At 37.2% G+C, this 18,155-nt stretch overlaps 2 protein-coding genes across 2 annotated transcripts; both read left to right on the forward strand.

Moving 5' to 3' along the window:
* The first annotated feature begins 6,947 nt into the window (after positions 1-6,947).
* Positions 6,948-8,554, forward strand: LOC112727765 (protein ENDOPLASMIC RETICULUM-ARRESTED PEN3-like). The gene has a single exon (XM_025777664.2). It carries the CDS (start codon positions 7,013-7,015, stop codon positions 8,447-8,449), a length of 1,437 nt encoding a protein of 478 aa, XP_025633449.1. The 5' UTR covers positions 6,948-7,012; the 3' UTR covers positions 8,450-8,554.
* Positions 8,555-13,521: 4,967 nt separating this feature from the next.
* LOC112730292 (uncharacterized) lies at positions 13,522-14,984 on the forward strand. The gene is made up of 3 exons (XM_025780385.1): positions 13,522-13,959; positions 14,041-14,632; positions 14,743-14,984. The coding sequence occupies exons 1-3, from the start codon at positions 13,522-13,524 to the stop codon at positions 14,982-14,984; spliced, it is 1,272 nt and encodes a 423-aa protein (XP_025636170.1).
* The last annotated feature ends 3,171 nt before the right edge of the window (positions 14,985-18,155 follow it).

Genomic DNA, 18,155 nt, shown 5'->3' on the forward strand with positions numbered 1-18,155 from the left:
TAACATCTGGGGTTTCACAACGATATATAATTTTCCATAGCTGACCCGAAGATAAGCAATGCGCACGCGTGAATCACGCGGACGCGTGACCTGGAAAAAATGCAATCCGCGCGAACGCGTGGACGACGCGTACGCGTGACTTTGCAGCGACCTGTACGTATCAGAAATCGCTGGGGGCGATTTCTGAGCTATTTTTGACCCAGTTTTCAGTCCAGAAAACACATATTAGAGGCTATAAAGTGGGAAAATGCATCCATTCAAAAAAACAACATCCATAATTCATAATTTTAGGTTTTAGATGTAGTTTTAGAGAGAGAGAGGATCTCTCTCTCTCTTAGGATTTAGGATTTCTCTTAATTTTATGATTACTTTTTTTCCAATTCTAGGTTCAATGTTCCTTTAATTTATGTTTCTCTTTTACTTTTATTTACTCTAATACTTTTACTTGTTAATTACTTATGTTACCAAATTGGCTTATGAACCTTCCAATGTTAGATTTGAATTTATGTTTAAATGCAATTTGAGGTATTTCAGATTTGGGATTGCTTTCTTTTATTTATGTTATTGATGCTTCTAATTCAAGGCATTTTTATTCGAGTAGATTTTTCTCCCTTTGCTTTGGTTAAGTAATTGGTGACACTTGAGTTGTCAAACTCAGCTGTTGATTGACAATTGGAATTTGCTGATTGATTTGGATACCTCTAAAGCTAGTCTTTCCTTGGGAGTTGACTAGGACTTGAGGAATCAAATTAATTAGTCCACTTGACTTTCCTTTATTTAGTAAGGGTTAACTAAATGGGAGCAATAAATAATTCTCATCACACCTGATAAGAATAACTGGGATGTGATTTCCAATTCTCATACCTTACCGAGAGTCTTTATAATTATTAATTTATTTTTTCTGCCATTTAAATTACTTGTTCTCTATTTCAAAAACCCAAAAACACACCTTATTCCATAATCAATAATAGATCACACCTCCCTGCAATTCCTTGAGAAGACGACCCGATGTTTAAATACTTCGGTTATAAATTTTATTGGGTTTTGTTACTTGTGACAACCAAACTTTTGTACAAAAGGATTCTTTGCTGGTTTAGAAACTATACTTACAACGTGATTATTTTTATGAAATTCTTTTGTATAATATGCATTGACCTCTATACTTACTCGTGATTCGACACATCTCTCCGGCACAAGACATCTAAATGTACTTCTATAACCTTTATCATCTGAGATTACCAACTCTTCAGAACTGCCAAAGTCATAAAATGGTTAGCTGCGAGAATCATAGAATGTTTAAACCATTACATATTACACATAATCATAAACCACATGTACGAATCTAACGTATCCAAAAAAATATAGGCTGCAACAGCAGCTTGAGAATCGGTTAACATCATCGAAGGAGTAGGCTCGAATGCAATAAGTGTCCACCACTGCAGTTAAAAAAATAGTTTCAAGCTTACACTAAAAAATAAAGAAAAAAGAAAAAAGTAAAAGAAAGAAGACAAAAAAAATAAGGTTACCTTTGGCATTACAGCTCCTACTCTAACATGTGGTTGTCCATTAGGTGGAGTTGTAGCTTCAGGAGTAATATCCAAGTGGAATAACTTTTTGGGTTGAATTGGTATGATACTAGTAAGATCACTAGTTTTTGTACTTTCCAAAGAATGCACAACTACAGTAGGATCCAATATCGAACTACTATTTGTGGAAGTTTTCTGTTGTGCCATGATCACATCAATTTTTTAGTGTAGAACATGAATGATTGATTCTAAGTTTTCTATCCTTTTTGTTATATCGTTAAACATACTCTTGACCTGCATATTTTTCATTGGAATAATCTTCTACTACTCACTCAGATAGTATTTTGTCTTGTACGGTACCATATAACCCCTTAAGATGAATATATAGCAAATTCGGTTATAAAAGATAAGATAAGATAAAAATAATACAAATTTTAAGATATTTTATTTCTATCTTTTTTTTAAAAAAAAGTTATATAATTAGAGTAAAAAGATAATAAGTTAAGAATAATAAGATTATATAGAATAATCTAATTTTATATTTTTTAAAAAGATAATATTTAAAATATAATATCAAATTTATTATTATTTTAATACAAGATAAAGGGATAGTAATTTATGCCGTGGAAACTTGTTAAATTTTGGATATATTTTTATTTTTAATTTAAAGTTAAATGACCAATTATTAGTTATCATATTTAAATTATTAAAAGAGAATTAGTTGTGTGAAACATAATCTTATTCCTATATATAAACACTCAAGCATAGAACACTATTAACTATTTCTACTAAAACTAAAATTACAATCTAGTATAGCAATGGAAGAAAAAGTAGTAGACGATCACATTGGATCTTCTTCGATGAAAATTATTGAAAATTCTCCGTTGAAACAAATACTACATGCAATAGAAGTAATATATCCAACTCATGATAAATTACAATGTTAATTATATATAACAATGCTAATTTTCTTTTTTATAATGTAGTATTTATCCAAGAGAGTTGATGAGATGGAGAAGGCAATATGGATGGCGAAGAACTCACTTGATAAATTAACCGCCCTTCAATGTAAAACTGATGAGAAGCATGAGAAATTCAACAATACGGACCTATATGAGATGAAGAATAAATCATGTGATGATGTAACAAAGAAAAACTCTTGCCCCTTGCAAGTAAAGTCCGAACATTGTGCGTTTACAGATTTATCCGACGAGAATAAGGACGTTGAGATTTTACACAATCTGCCACCATCGTTCTACAAATGGACACAAACATGTCTGGATGGAGAAGAAAAATGGAAGCCAAAGTCAAGGTTCAGTATTCAAAGAAATAGCAAAACTAATAAAACTGTGCAAGAACTTCTGAGTACGTTTGTAAGGCAAAAAGACAAATTGACAAGAGTCAATAATCCACCATCTATCCAAAACATGGCGTTTGCACGACCAGCTAAAATGCCAAAAATTGAGCACAAAGGTCAACTATCAAGCAAGATGGTGGAAACTAGAGTACGCAAAGGGCCTTTAACTTTCACCATAGATAAAGCACGGTTAACGACCTCTGCGAAACAAAAAAAATGGCTTTCAAGAACACTTCTATCATAAAGGTATTTGATTTAGTTAAAAATAATTTATTGGCATAGTATTCAAATACGTATATTGTGGATAACATTTATGTTTTGTGCAGAATCTTAACTGTTCATTCAAATCACCACAAGATATCAGGTTGAGTGAGGATTTGGTCAATATGGCTATGTACATCTTTGCTGCTGATAATGATATAGTGTGAGCATTTTTTTTTATCTTTTATTTTTAATTTTAGTTCTCTCTGTAGCTAACGTGTTGGCTTTGTGTTAGAGAGGATTTGGTTCATATTCACGATACAACTACAATTAGAGAATATCTGTTTTGTCTCGTACCTGAAAAGCAAGTGTCTGAACTGGTAATAAAGCTGATGGCATTGAAGATAACATCAAATATTAGCATGACCAAATTAAAAAATGTTTGGTCCCTTCCACCATCATTTGCGGTAAGTCAAAATCTTGATTTTTCTCAATTTAACTAAGTAAAATAAATAATCATTGTGCTCAAACATTCCTAGGATGACGTGTCGTTACATATGGAGGATCATGACCTACTGGAAAAATATGCACATTATATGCCACCAACCCGTGACCTTCAATTTGTAAGTTCTCATTAATTATTGGAATATTTTTATTATAATAAAAAGTACTCAAAATTTTACTTATACATATTACATCCTATTTGTTATACAGATATATGTCCCAATCAAGGAAAATGATCACTGGTATCTAATGGTAATGAGTATTCCTGACAAAATACTTTATCATTTAGACTCTCACTATAAGGTTAAAGATGATGAACCACACAAGCATCATATTAGAAATATAGTAAGTTCTCCTACTATAGAAACAAGGCTAATAATAACATTACTTCGAATAATAAAGCACACTATTCTTATTACAGGGAGTGGCTCTTTCTGAAATAATATTTTTAGAGACAAGAAATAGTGAGTTTCGAGGGTTGGGAAGTCCGTAGTGCAATAGGTATTCCTAGGTGCACAAATAGGTAATTATTCAAATTGTTGGTTATTTAATTTAATATATATATATATATATATATATATATATATATTGTTTTTGACTTCCTTATGTTGTATTGCATGATACGTTTTCACACAGTAATGATTCAGCTGTATGGGTTATGCAATGGATGGATGTGCAACAGGATTTTACTCCTATGGTCTCTTTTTCGATTCAACCCACACTTTCATAATACAGTATTCAGATACTAACAACTTGAACTCAACTACTAACCACTTGAACAAATTATTCAAATACCAATTTAGGATACAGTAAGCAAATAACAAAACATTAAAAAACACACAATTTGAACAGCAGCCAATGGTTTTGATGGATAATAATGAAAACTTAGTGCTGAATTTCATAAAATTGTCACTTCCTAAATGCATATCTTATCAAAATTCATACTGGAGGATTCATTCTATACAATAAGCACCAAAAGAAAGTAATGGCATAGATCCAATAAATTACTATGGAAAGCCAGATTACAAGCTTACCACCCAAGGCGTTCTTCTATGACCACCTAGCACCTTTACGCAGCTTTCAATTTTACAATCAATTTTCTTTACTATGTGGTCACCTCTGTGCATGGCAAACAAACAAATTCAATCACAACAGAAATCTTAAATTCAATTTGATAAAGCTTTAATTTCAACAGTCTTAATTTTTTTTAGAGCAGCAATTGATATAAAATTTAACAGAGTCATAAAGGTGCACTTGATATATTCACAAAAGTAGCTAATTATGAGATTAAATTCTTTTGATACTTTTTTTAATGTTATATTCACAAAACAAAACCACTCATATAAGAGTACCATTCTCTTGACATTAAGAATCAATTTTACTAGAAAGATAAAGTACCAAAATCTAAGTTAACATTATAGCTTTTAATATTGTAATGTACTACTAGTATAATTGAATCAAATATTGATGATCGGTTTTCACATTTCATTTTTCACTTACATATGATAAACCATGATAATTCATTTAGGATTTATGATTTGTTAGTTTATCATCTTCATCATGCATGTATACAATATATACAAAGTTACATCAAAATTAGAAGATATTGATTTTGGCATGTATGTAATTCTAAGGATAAATTATATAAATAAATTAATCTAACTCTAGTATTACCTAATTATTATAAATGAGAAATTTGATTACATTTTTGTCCTTTTTAAATTTATATAAATTGTTGTAATCAGCAATAATTTTAATTTTATATAACTCTCTAAACCTTGCTAAATTGTGACAACTTGGCATAATTTGTGTCTTTGCCACTGTTCCTTGTAAATTGTTACTATGCCAAGCACAATTTTATTCCGAAAAATGTCTCTTAGTAAATTTTAATTACAAATGAGCAAGTCTTTTTACACCAAGTGAAGACAGTAACATGATTAGAATATTGTATCTTAAAAGTTACCATCAGAAAAAGATAAATAAATCCAGAAATAAACTTAATCTTACATAGTTTCATTTCCAATTCCTTTACACGAGCAGCAAGTTGTTTCTTTTCAAGCTCTTGTGTCCGACTAATAGATACAAGACGAGCACCAACCTCGTAATGCAAAAATATTAATTAGTAGCATTAAGCAGACAATATCTCATCAAAACACTAAACCTCAATTATAAATTAGATACTAAAATCATAAAAGCACTTCAATTATTGCTACATACACAGCTCCTTTTAAGTGCAGTTCCTAGGCATCAACAGCATTGCTCATGAGCTTTTCGAAAATTTCCTGTGAATAGAATTTTGTCATTCACGAATAGATTAAATCCACGGCATAATTAAGTCAGAGTAGAACACCTATTTGATATTTAAAAGATTAAAACCCTTATAAATTAGCTCCAAAAGCTAATATATTCTCATATGCTATCTGAATGATCAATATACCAATGTGGCCTAACTCATACTGCAGAAAAACAAGAGTTATTGACCAAACAGTAGAACACGACTAACCAGTATATAAATACAGGGAATTTCCTCAATTCATGGAGTTATATTGTTCTTTGACCAATAAATGACAAAGAACTATGCAAAACCTCTAAGTGGAACCTAAGTAATACAAGCATGGTAACATGAAAAAGGGGATTAGCGTATTTATTTTAAAATCCACCGGTATATTTGAAAAGTTTTATATGATCCACGTACAATCTCACATCGTGATGATAAATTTCACAAATAAAAATTTTTTTATACCATGCAAATAAAAAAAAATCATTAACTAAAAGATGCTAGTGAGATGTGCAGTAAAGGAAGAAGAGAGAAATGCAGGAATTGACATTGTATGAAAATCCTAGCGGACCTTTTCTTCTCTGAATGCTTTTAATGTGAGAATGAAAAGAAGTAGGGCGCGGCGGCGGAGGCGTGTTGCGGCGGCGGCAGCGACAGAGGCGTACGAAACTTGCAGCAGAGGAAGAGGATGAGAATGACAGAGATTGAAGTTGGATGAAAACCCTAGCTGCTTCTTTTCTCTAAATGCCTCTGTATCTAAAATAAAAAAGAAATGAGAGGATAGAGTTAGTGTTTTCCAATCCGTACTCTATTTCGAAAGGAGATTGCTTCAATCTCATTAATGCTCTCCAAGAATTCTAATTTCTGTCAATTTTTCGTACCCAAAAAAAGAGAATAGAAATAAAATTAAAAAACTAATAATTAGAAGGATCAATATAATTAGTAACTTTTTAAAAAAAAAGATATATTTTATAATTATTTTTATGAAGGTTAATGATATTCCTACAAAAATATTAGAGTAAGGAATTATGGCCTCATTTTTTTACCTTCCTTAATAGTTCAAAAAGAAAAACGAAAATGACCAAAAGTCCAAAACTGAGATAGGGAGAAGCATCAGCTGATAGACATAGTCATCACCAGTCAACAATGGAGGCAGAGGGCAGTTCCCAAGCCTCTGCGGCGGCATCAGAGTCCCAAGCCACCAGCGAACGCATCAAGCTCAACGTCGGCGGCAAGCTCTTCGAGACAACCCTCTCGACCATCCGGTCCGCCGGTCCAGACTCCCTCCTCTTTGTCCTCTCGAACCGCCCCGCCAACGACCCCAACCCGGTTTTCATAGACCGGGACCCCGAAATCTTCTCCGTCCTCCTCTCCCTCCTGCGCACCAATCAGATCCCCTCCGCCGCCCGTCGCTTCTCCACACAGGAGCTTGCTGACGAGGCCGCCTTTTACGGCATAGACTCCCACTTCCGCTCTGCCGCCGCTCCCCCGCCCTTCTCCGGCATCGATGCTTCCATCGTCAAGTCCATCAGTCCCGCCTCCGAGGGTCTCCCTTCCACCTTTGCCGTCGCCGACAACGGCGCGGTCTGGATCGCGCACGGCGGCCAGATCTCCAGCTATGACTGGAGCCTCGCCCACACCGGCACTCTCCGTACTCACCTCGACGAGATCGACTCCATCTGCCGCGTATGGACGGAGATCGCTGCCGTCGGATCGGAATCCGATGCCGGACTTCATTTCTACGACTTCTCCAGCAGCCGCCACGTTGGATCCGTACACTGGACCGATCCTTCAGATCCTCGCATATTCAAGGCTCGCGTTAACGCCATAACCGCCTCGGAAACCTCCGTGTTCGCCTCGTTCGATTGTCCTCACCGCGAGAACATTGTTCTCGAGATCGACAAAGAGAGGATCCAGATTGTATCGCAGTTAGGGCGCCAATCGGGGAACCAGGCAAAGCACATGGTTCCGTCGAAGCTGACGTTTGTTCCGGCAACCGGAGTTCTCGTCGGAACCGCCATCACGAGCGGCGCGTTCGGCTACTCCGGTTACATACGGATTTGGGACCCCAGGTCCAGAGACGTGGTTTGGGAGACAAACGAGCCTGGTGCGGGTCGGAGTAGCAGGTTCGGAGACTCATTTGCTGACGTGGATGTTGACGCGGAAGGGTTATCGATTTTCAAGCTGTGTTCTAAGTCTGGGGATTTGGGTATGGCTGACATGAGGCGTTTGGGGGATGATCCTTGGGTTTATTTGGAGGAGAAGAACCCTAGCATGGTAAATTATGGTGGTGAAGTGAATAATTTGTTGGTGCATTGTTGTTGGGGGCAAGTGTTTGTTGGAAGAGGTGGAAGCTTGGAGGTTTGGTCAAGGGTTCAAGGTCATGGTGGCAGCGGTGAAGGCGAGAGCGGGCGTGAAGGGTTGTTTCGGAGGAACTTCGTGGATAAGAGGGGTGATTCAGAGAGAGGGGATATAAAGAAGATTGAAGGTGGTGGGGATAGGTTGTTTGTTAGTAGGGAAGGTGTTGAAGGTATTGAAGTGTGGGAGAGTTCTCATACTTCTGGAGCTGTTCCTGTTTCATGACCCCTCCCCATGGATTAGGGGCCTTTCTTTCTCAACATTTTAGGTAGGGGTTTCTTGTTTTGTAAGATTCATATATTTTTTATCCTTCTGATGATTCAATGAGAAACTGTTTAGTTAGTTATAGTGCTGATATTTGTCAGCTGTATACACTTGAATAATTTATAATAAGATGCAATTTCCCTTACGGTGTATGTGTTGGTTGTGATTTTGTTATTACTCATTAGTCATCGTGTTTTTATGTAAGGTTCTTCTTCTTTCATGAAAACTGTCATTAGCCATAGAAAGTAGTTCTTTACTCTAATAGTTTGAGCATTTTCATATCAAGAAGTGTCTTGGACTTGGTTGTGAAACTATGATCTTGGTATAGTGCCGTTTGGATATCTTCAATCTGATTTACTAATAGTTGCTAATTATGTGAGTATATTTTAGTGAAAGCTTTGGGATCATTTCAATGTTCATGGTCAATTAAGTACTATACCTTTCTGTGATGGCCTTAGTGAACTTTATCTTTCACTATAGTCCTGTTATGTTTGACATAATGATAGAGAAGCATGATTTGTGTACAATGCACCATTCTTGTTAAGGGATATGTTTAGTACTTAGTAACTATTTTTGTTCTCTTTTTTAATGAATGTTATGATATAAAGCTTTGTTTTTTTCACTGCAACATTTTGCTAACGGGGTTTTTTTTTCTGGATAAGTAACACATTACACAAGGTAACTAGAATAAGTAACACAAAGTAACTCAGCCTGTCCAAAAGAAGCAGGGGTCAATGCGTCGCAGTTTATACAATATCAAAACACCAAACATATCAAGAAACCATACTATCAAGCTAAACAGCACATTTTTATAACAGCTTTTATGCCTTTGCCAGTTACTATTGTCTTTGATCACACTATTTATCTGCTTTGTTTGTCGTGTTTCCTGAATGAAAACCTTTGTCATGGAAGCCTCAGATCATATAGTTTACTTTTGTTGCAAATTCTCCCCTTCATTCATTGCTCTATTGGCGGATTACAGAACACACTAGTTACTTAATTCTAAGGATCTCAACTTCAGGTATGTTTACATTACATGTATAATTATTAATAATCTATCTATATTCGATGACCACCATTTCTTAAACTGTTCATGTCTGGATTTTATTATTTAAAAACGTAGTTACTTGTATTTATGATGACTTGATGACTTTGTAAGTATTTGCATTTTATATAATATTTGTTTATCTTGTTTTAGGATGGGATGGGCATTAGAAGTAGATTTCAGCACTACAATTTCCCTACTACTTACCCATGGTTGATATTTTGTCAATTTAATCTATTGCTTATTTATTTTTACTATCATGAGCCATTGTTTATTGATATTATGAACATTTGAGGACATCACCATCTTGTCGCACTATAATTTTCTATTATATTCATTTTCTGATGTCTGAACTCAAGCTGTATGTATGATATAGCATGATTAGGCATTTCAAAATGTAAACAGAAATCGTCATAAATAATGAGGAATCTGAGGGTTAGAAACTTCACACATTATTAGAGGAAGAGTGGATTGGATGCTGTTAATCATAGGGGAGATGGTGCAATTCAGCCCTATTAGAGATACAGAAGACTTTGGTTGAGGAAGATCAAAGAACCAAACTCTTTTAATCATGCTTACAAATTCAGGTACGCTTCTGCATTCAAATATTTCTTTCTTAATGATTTAAATCTTGGGTTAAGGAAATTCTGAAAATTTTTAACAAGTGGTATTAGAACTATCTATGATTGAATTATTGAGAAATAATAAAGATTTATTTTTCTTATTCAGTATTCTTTTTAATGAGTTTGGCATTCAAAGATTTAATCCTAATCTTATGTATTATTGCTTTCTTATATATATTGGTTATGTTCGAATTTTTATATATATATACGGATTGGATTGTGTAGCAATAATTTCAAGCAAATAAGAACAACAATTTTGTATTCGAAAATATTTGTGATTTTTTTTTTTTTGCAAATAAAGACATGATTTTTTGTACAGTAACGAATTTATATGAAGCATTGTATATAATGCCGCATTTGTTTTTGAGAACAAAACAAGACAAGATACTGAGAACAAGACTTAAAGGACAGAGACACAGAATTTAGTGTTCTTATATTCTGTTTGGTGATAAAATAGAACAAATTATAAAAATCTAATTTATTCTCATTTTTTTCATTCAAAAAATTTGAGAAGAAAAATATAATAATAAAAAATATAATTATGAAAAATTAATATGAATAATAAAAGATTTAGAATACTTATTTTGGTGAATTAATCGGTTTTTTAGACGTCATTTTTTTTTAAGTTATAAGCTGTTTGATGAAAGTTCTCAAACACGGACTTTATGGGTATGTGGTGTTCGATGCTGAGTTTGAATTTGTTGAACCTGTTTAAGTAGCTAGGGATTCGTGTTTTGATGTTACAATTTAGCAGCTATTGCTGATTGTAAGCATTTGGTGTAGTCTCCTCCATAAGACACTGATTGATGCTTACAAATGGGTTCCTTTTCATAATAGGTTGCAGTTTCAACCTCCAAGACCGGTAAGCACGGTCACGCTAAGTGCCACTTTGTTGGAATTGATATTTTCACTGCCAAGAAGCGCGAAGATATCATGCCCTCTTCCCACAACTGTGATGTATGAATCTAGTACTTATGTTTCATATGCATTCGATTCTTGCATTTCACTGATAGCTAAAACTTGGAAGAACTCGTGGGGGAATGAAATCTATGCTATCTATGTTACTCCATACTGTTGATAGCTATTAGCTAAGGCCTTGATAGTCTATATGTGTTGGGTAACTCTATTTGTGAGCTATTTTTTTGAGGTTCAGTTAGGCATATGAATTCTAAGAATTAGTGATCCTTGCCATTATACTATGAGATTAGGCTTTCCTTTGTAGAATATTATTCACGATAATCTATGTTGGAAACAGAAATAATGATTGGCATTGCGGCATAAGTAGTTTCAAATTGTATTTATCTTTTGAGTGGTGAAGATACTTGTGGATAATTGGAACTTTAGTTGTTATAGGTTACTTTCGTAGAATCTGAGAATACATTGTTTTGTGTTGTATAAATTAGAGTAAAGGACAAATCCGTCCCTGACCTTTTTTACCGCGGACATTTTCGTCCTCGAGGGTTGGGAAATACGGCAACGTCCCTGACCCCCCAGAAAACTGGACATTTTTACCCCTCCGTTAGAGTGTCTCCGTTTAGGGTTGACGGAAAACGGTGACGTGGCTCCGTGGTGTTGACCTGGCCGTAACGGGTTGCCACGTCGGCTGGGCTTTCTAAAAGAGGACAAATATGTCCCCAGAGCCCAAAAAGCAGCCGTTTCTCCCCAACCTTTTGAAACTAAGCACAACTCACACACGCAATACACATAACACCAAGACGATCAAAATCCCTCCCCCTGTTTCTCCCTCCAAAAATTGCACTACGTGGAAGAGCAATCGGCGTTCAGTGAGTAAGCTGTCGGAGGCAAGAAAGAAGGTTACCGTGGAGGTTAGCACCGCCGTCTTCCTTTCAAGGTAAGATCACCCTCCTTACTCCTGAAGTTTCTGTAGTTTGTAGTAAGGGTGAAGTGATCATGCATGCATGTTGACAGTGTGTGTAACAGAGGTGTAATGAGGGCAAAAAATGGTTTTTAGAGCATGGTGTGTAGTAGTCGTAGGAGGTACTGTGTTAGGGCAAAGGGGGATTTTGTAATAAATTTTGAATGTAATGTAGTACTCACACATAGTTGTTTCTTGGTAATTTTCAGATGGTGGATGTTTTTGTGGTGCTAGTTTTTCACCACGGAGGTAGCTTCGTGAGAGGTAGTGATGGTGTTCTTGTTTATCAGAATGGTAAAGAAGAGAGGTTCTCGGAGATGGACCTAGATTTTGTGAACTTCGGAGACCTTGTAACCTTATTTAAGGGTTTGGGATACCATTCGTACAAGGCAGTATACTGATATGATCGAACAAGTGGGTTGCTTGAGTCCGAGCTGAACGAGTTAACCGGAGATGCAGGGATCAATGCAATGCGGGAGAACTTAGTGAAGTACCAACAGAGTCTTGAGTTCTACATTTACTTTGACCACTCCGTTGATGCTCCGGAGGTAGTAGATGATGCTGGCAAGGATGGTGACGATGAAGTAGATGTGGATGAAATATTAAAGGAATTGAAGACATCCTCTTCATCGGATGATGGGTATGAGAGCACCGAAGATGTATTATATAAACCTCCACCAGCTGGGTTGGAGAGTGATGGAAGTGATTCTGACAGTAGTATAGGGGCTGTTGGTGGCAAGAGGAAAAGAGTAAGGGAGCCAAGAAAGGTGATAACCCCCAAGAAGAAATTCACAAAGAGACAAGGGATGAAGGATAAGTATAAGAAGGGTAAGAAGAAGGTGCAAGATGGTAAAAGGGAGCATCCAACTGGAGAAGATAGTGGTCAAACTAAAAAAGGGGCAGCTGGTGAAGCTGGTTTAGGGTCTGCTGCTGGGCCTATTGATGGAGGAGGTGGTGGTAATAGGTCTGGAGTGGATAATGCAGGGAGATACTATGTAAGTGAAGTCCCCACAGAGCTTGAGAAAATCATGTTTGAGTACAAGTCGGAGGAAATGCACACACCTATGGGATCCGATGATGAAGGTGAAGGCCACAAGTTTCCAGAGTTTGATGATGACTATGCTCATGGTCAGGGCAGATTTGAGTTAGGGATGAGGTTTGCAACTGTTGAGCGGTTTAAAGATGTGGTGAAGGACTCATTCATTGCTGAAGGTAGGGAGGTTAAGTGGATCAAGAATGATAGGGAGAGAGTGAGAATGAAGAATGCAATTTCTTGGTTCATCTTTCTTACAACAAAATTCTGCAATGTTACCAAATTAAGACGTACCAGCCAGAGCATAGTTGTGCAAGGAATTTAGGGAGTAACGCAGCAGACCAGCATTGGATCAGCAGGAAAATTGTGAAGAGGATGGCTACCCAACCACACATGACCACTAGGGAGGCAACTGAATTCCTAAGGGAGGATTTTTCTCTAGCTCCCCATCCTAAAATGGTGTATAGAGTAGTGGTTGAGGCCAGGGATAAGATTATGGGAAACGAGAAGGAACAATACAAGAGGACAAGGGACTATTGTGAGCAGATTTTAAGTTCTAATCCAGGATCTACTGCAAGGTTGGAACTTATGACAATTCCAGAAGCTCCCCCTGTTTTCGACAAGATATACATATGCTTAGATGCCTGTAAGCAAGGGTTCAAGGAAGGGTGTAGGCCTTTGCTGCACCTGGATGGATGCTTTCTCAAGACATACTACATGGGGTGGCTTCTATCAGCAGTTGCCCAAGACGCAAACAACCAATTTTATGTTGTTGCATATGGGGTTGTGAGGGCTGAGACGAAGGATGCCTGGAAATGGTTCCTGACTAACCTTCAGGCAGACATAGGAGACGATGCAAACCATGGCTGGAACTTCATTTCAGATCAACAAAAGGTATGATGTTTTATTGGTTCATTCTTGCACACTTAATATATTTGCTGAGTTGTAAATGTTGGCTGCTCATGTTCAATGCAGGGTTTACTCCCTGCCTTAAAGGAAGTCATGCCAAAAGCCAGGCACAGGAACTGCGTGATGCACATGTGGAAGAACTTCGTTAATAGATTCAAAGATTTATACATAAGAGAGGTTGTCTGGGAGTGTGTCAGATGCACAACAGTTGCGGAGTTCAAAGACTGTATGGAAAGGCTGAAGGCAGTGAATCAGGGGGCTTGGGAATACATCTCCAAGTTTGAGCCAAAGACATGGGTCAAGGCTTATTTTTCGCATGGGCCGAAAGTTGATAACCTCACCAACAACATGTGTGAGGTTTTCAACGCCAAAATTGTTAATTACCGCTGCAAGCCAATCTTGACTATGTGCGAAGAAATCAGGTGTTACCTGATGAGGAGGATGGTAAATCACAAGCGAGTGCTGGAAAATCACCCTGGTAAACTAGCACCAGTACAGCAAAAACGGATGGAAAGATTACTTACTCTTGGGACAAAATGGACAGCAGAGTTGGTTGGAGATAATGAAAGAAAAAGGTTCGAAGTGAGCCGCAAAGGAAGCAAGGTAGATGTGGATCTCATTAAGTACACCTGCTCCTGCAATCGATGGCAACTTACTGGTAAACCACAAATCTAATTACAACCTGTTAATTACAATGTTAGTTGTTTTATCATCTGTAATTTAACTTGTATTTGCTATATGATCAAATTGAAAATATTTTTTGGTTAGGCATGCCGTGCACACATGCACTTGCTGCTATTGTGAAGAGGCGTGACAAGGCAAAAGACTATGTCCACCCTTGGTTGTGTATGGAATCAATCAGGAGGACATATTCACACTGCATCAAACCAGTCCCAAGTGCAGAATTCTGGCCTCGTACTGAGTACTCACAACCAGAACCCCCATCATCAAGAGACCTATTGGCCGGCCAAAAGTTCACAATAGACAGAAAGACCATGCTGAGCCATTGATGCAAGGTGGGAAATTGAAGAAGTCATTCTCGGTGGCTTGCAGCAAGTGTGGGGAAAGGGGCCACAACTACAAAACCTGCAAGGGAGCTCCATCAAACCCCAACTGGAGGCCTAAGACAAAGAAGCCTAAGAAGCAAGGAGGAAACAGCTCTCAACAACTAGTTGTGCTCCCTTTGTCCCAGTCAGCTCCACCCCCAGTGATAAGTTTTCATTGCATATTTTTTGGTTGGATTATACCCTACTATACAGTAGCTGGCTTAGAGATGAGTTTGTCAGGGACTTATCTGTCTGAATTCCATATAGTTCAGGGGTTAATAAGTATTAGTAAGGTATTCGTCAAGGATCTGGATGTCTTAGTGTAGACAATTTAGAGGACAAATCTGTCTGATTATCTTGCTGATACCCCATGCTCATTAACTGTCCAAGATTCTTCGAGCAGCCAACCAACCAACCAACGCACAACCATGCAACAAGCAAATACTGTAACTGTTTAATTTGTGCTCTTTGTGATGAAGTTGATATACTTAGTTGTTTCATTCCTAAATTATATGGTTTAAATTTTTTTCCCTTGGTTGGTCTCCTCATGCGTGCAGGTTATGAGTGCAGCAGGACCAACTCATGCAAATGCTGCAGCAGCTCCAACCAGGGTTACTAGATCCACGCTGGTCATAGCACCTCCTGTCCCAACAGTCACTCCATTCAGGCTACCAGCCCCAAGTACAACCCCTTCATGTAATGCTGCAGGCAAGGCTCCAGAGATTGTTAGCAACACTTCTCGCTCGAAACCATCAAAATTTAGACCAAAGCAGAAGATCTTCAGGCCACCGGCACCACTGGTTCAAGGACATTCTGGCACAACACAGGACGCAGCAACTCAGGAAGATTTCCAGAGAACAAAACCAAGTGACCCAGCTTCTACGGAATCAACATGAGAGAAGGCTGATGATATTATGATTTTTTTTTTTTTTGTTTACATGTGACCCAATGTAACTGATAACCACAAATTCTAGATACAATTTCCTTTTTTTGATTTGGGTCTTTATTTTGAGTTAAAACATCAATTGTCAAGTAAGGAGATGTTAATGGTAGCATTCCTGTTATTTTGATGTCAGCTTAGATGATGGATGTATACTTTTACACTCTAAATATCAGTTGTTGAAACTTCTATTTCCTGTGATTTTGCCAACTTTTGTTACACACAAACATAATCACAAACATGACCCAAAGTGATACAAGATGCAAAAATGATTAATACATTTCATTTCCAACATTTTCACCAATCTTACATCATTCCTTACAACTAAAAAAAGCAAAAATCAGGACAACAAACATCACACATATGCTCCACGCAATTGGATTTTTTTTAACCTCTAACGCTTCTATCCTCTTCAACAACAACATCCTGTTTTCTATTTCTTTCATCCTGAGATGCTCTTCACCATGCAGAATGTGCTCGTGCCACAGGGGTCTTGTAACACCAACACCAAGGCCAGCTACATGCTCGTCCAGCCACAAAAAAAACTTGCAGCATGGTTGTCTTACCTGCACAAAATCAATCCTCAAGGATCAGAAAAAGTTTGAATTGAGGATAAACCCTAACACAAACGGAGTTACAGAGATGGCCTTTGCTTACCTTATAAAAGGGACATCCCAGAAACAATCTGTTCGGATTGCTGCTCGTCCTCGACAAGAACAGGATTGCGTTTTCTCCACAGAAGCACCTGGTGACACACCCTCTTTTCCATCGCTGCCGTTTGGAACTAGGCCTCTTCTCGAGCTTGACGCCACTCCGTCGGATGCCATGGTCGCAATGCTCCCTTTCTTCCTTCACCCGCTTCACTATCAGACTGCGTTCGAGGGATTAGGGTTCAAGGATTTCAAACATTGGGGACGTTGGAAAAACGGCTGCGTTTTGGGCTCTGGGGACATATTTGTCCTCTTTTAGAAAGCCCAGCTGACGTGGCAACCCGTTACGGCCAGGTCAGTGCCACGGAGCCACGTCACCGTTTTCCGTCAACCCTAAACGGAGACACTCTAACGGAGGGGTAAAAATGTCCAGTTTTCTGGGGGGTCAGGGACGTTGCCGTATTTCCCAACCCTCGAGGACGAAAATGTCCGTGGTAAAAAAGGTCAGGATGGATTTGTCCTTTACTCTATAAATTATGTCGCAATATCTCAAAAGTAGAATTGAACTATGATCTGAAGTTGCTGAGCTCACATACTCTATTATCCTCTTGCACATACTGTAGTGACTTGTTCTCATAAGTTCTCTTGTACATCTAAGATATATTTTGATCTCTTAAATAACATCTTAAAGCTATCTCAAAACACTAGAAAAAAAATTATAAACTCAATTATAAAAGTTGGGAACATCTTTTTAGTTGGTTTACACTATGAGTATTTAAACTTCAGATTATTTAATGATTAAATGATCCTTAGTCCTGAGAAGATTTAAAAAAATATATATCTAAAGTTTTTAGATTAGATTATAGTCATATATAAGTTTTGCCTAAAAAGGTCGAGATAATATCTTAACTCTTTTGATTGGTGGGTAATCAATCTGAATCAAGACTTAGATTGAGAATACTTAAGGAAATTATATCTAAGGTTCTTAGGTTGAACTTTGGACTAATCTGAGTCCTTTTTGAGGAGATCAGGATAATGTCTAAAGTTTTTAGTTGGTGGAGACTAGGGGTGGTAATGGGTAGGATAGGATTTGGATCCAATCTAACCCTATCCGTGGATTGAGAATATTCCAACCTTAACTCTGTCCGTTCTTATTTTCCTGGGTACTCGACTCTACATGCCGATTACAAAAAAGATGCAATATTATTATATAAATTACTGATAATTTAAAATAGAACTAATTTTTATGTAATAAAAAAATATTAAATTATCAATTAATGATCTTCTCTTAATGGCTAAGGATCTTTTGTATAGTGAGAAGTCCTTGATTTAACATCCACTTGAAACATATTTATATATATATATATATATATAAAGTGCAGGTTGGTCAGATAGGATTTTTAGTTCAACTCGCACCCTATCTGACCCGCACGAAAATCTATCCGCTGCCGATCGAGTTAGGAATTCTATCTGATCGGATTGGGTTGGTTGAATACCTGTGGATAGGATGTATGTTACTACTCCTAAGTGGAGTATCTTGAAACA

Source organism: Arachis hypogaea, chromosome 12 (genome assembly GCF_003086295.3).
Source record: "Arachis hypogaea cultivar Tifrunner chromosome 12, arahy.Tifrunner.gnm2.J5K5, whole genome shotgun sequence".
In the NCBI taxonomy this organism is placed as follows: domain Eukaryota; kingdom Viridiplantae; phylum Streptophyta; class Magnoliopsida; order Fabales; family Fabaceae; genus Arachis; species Arachis hypogaea.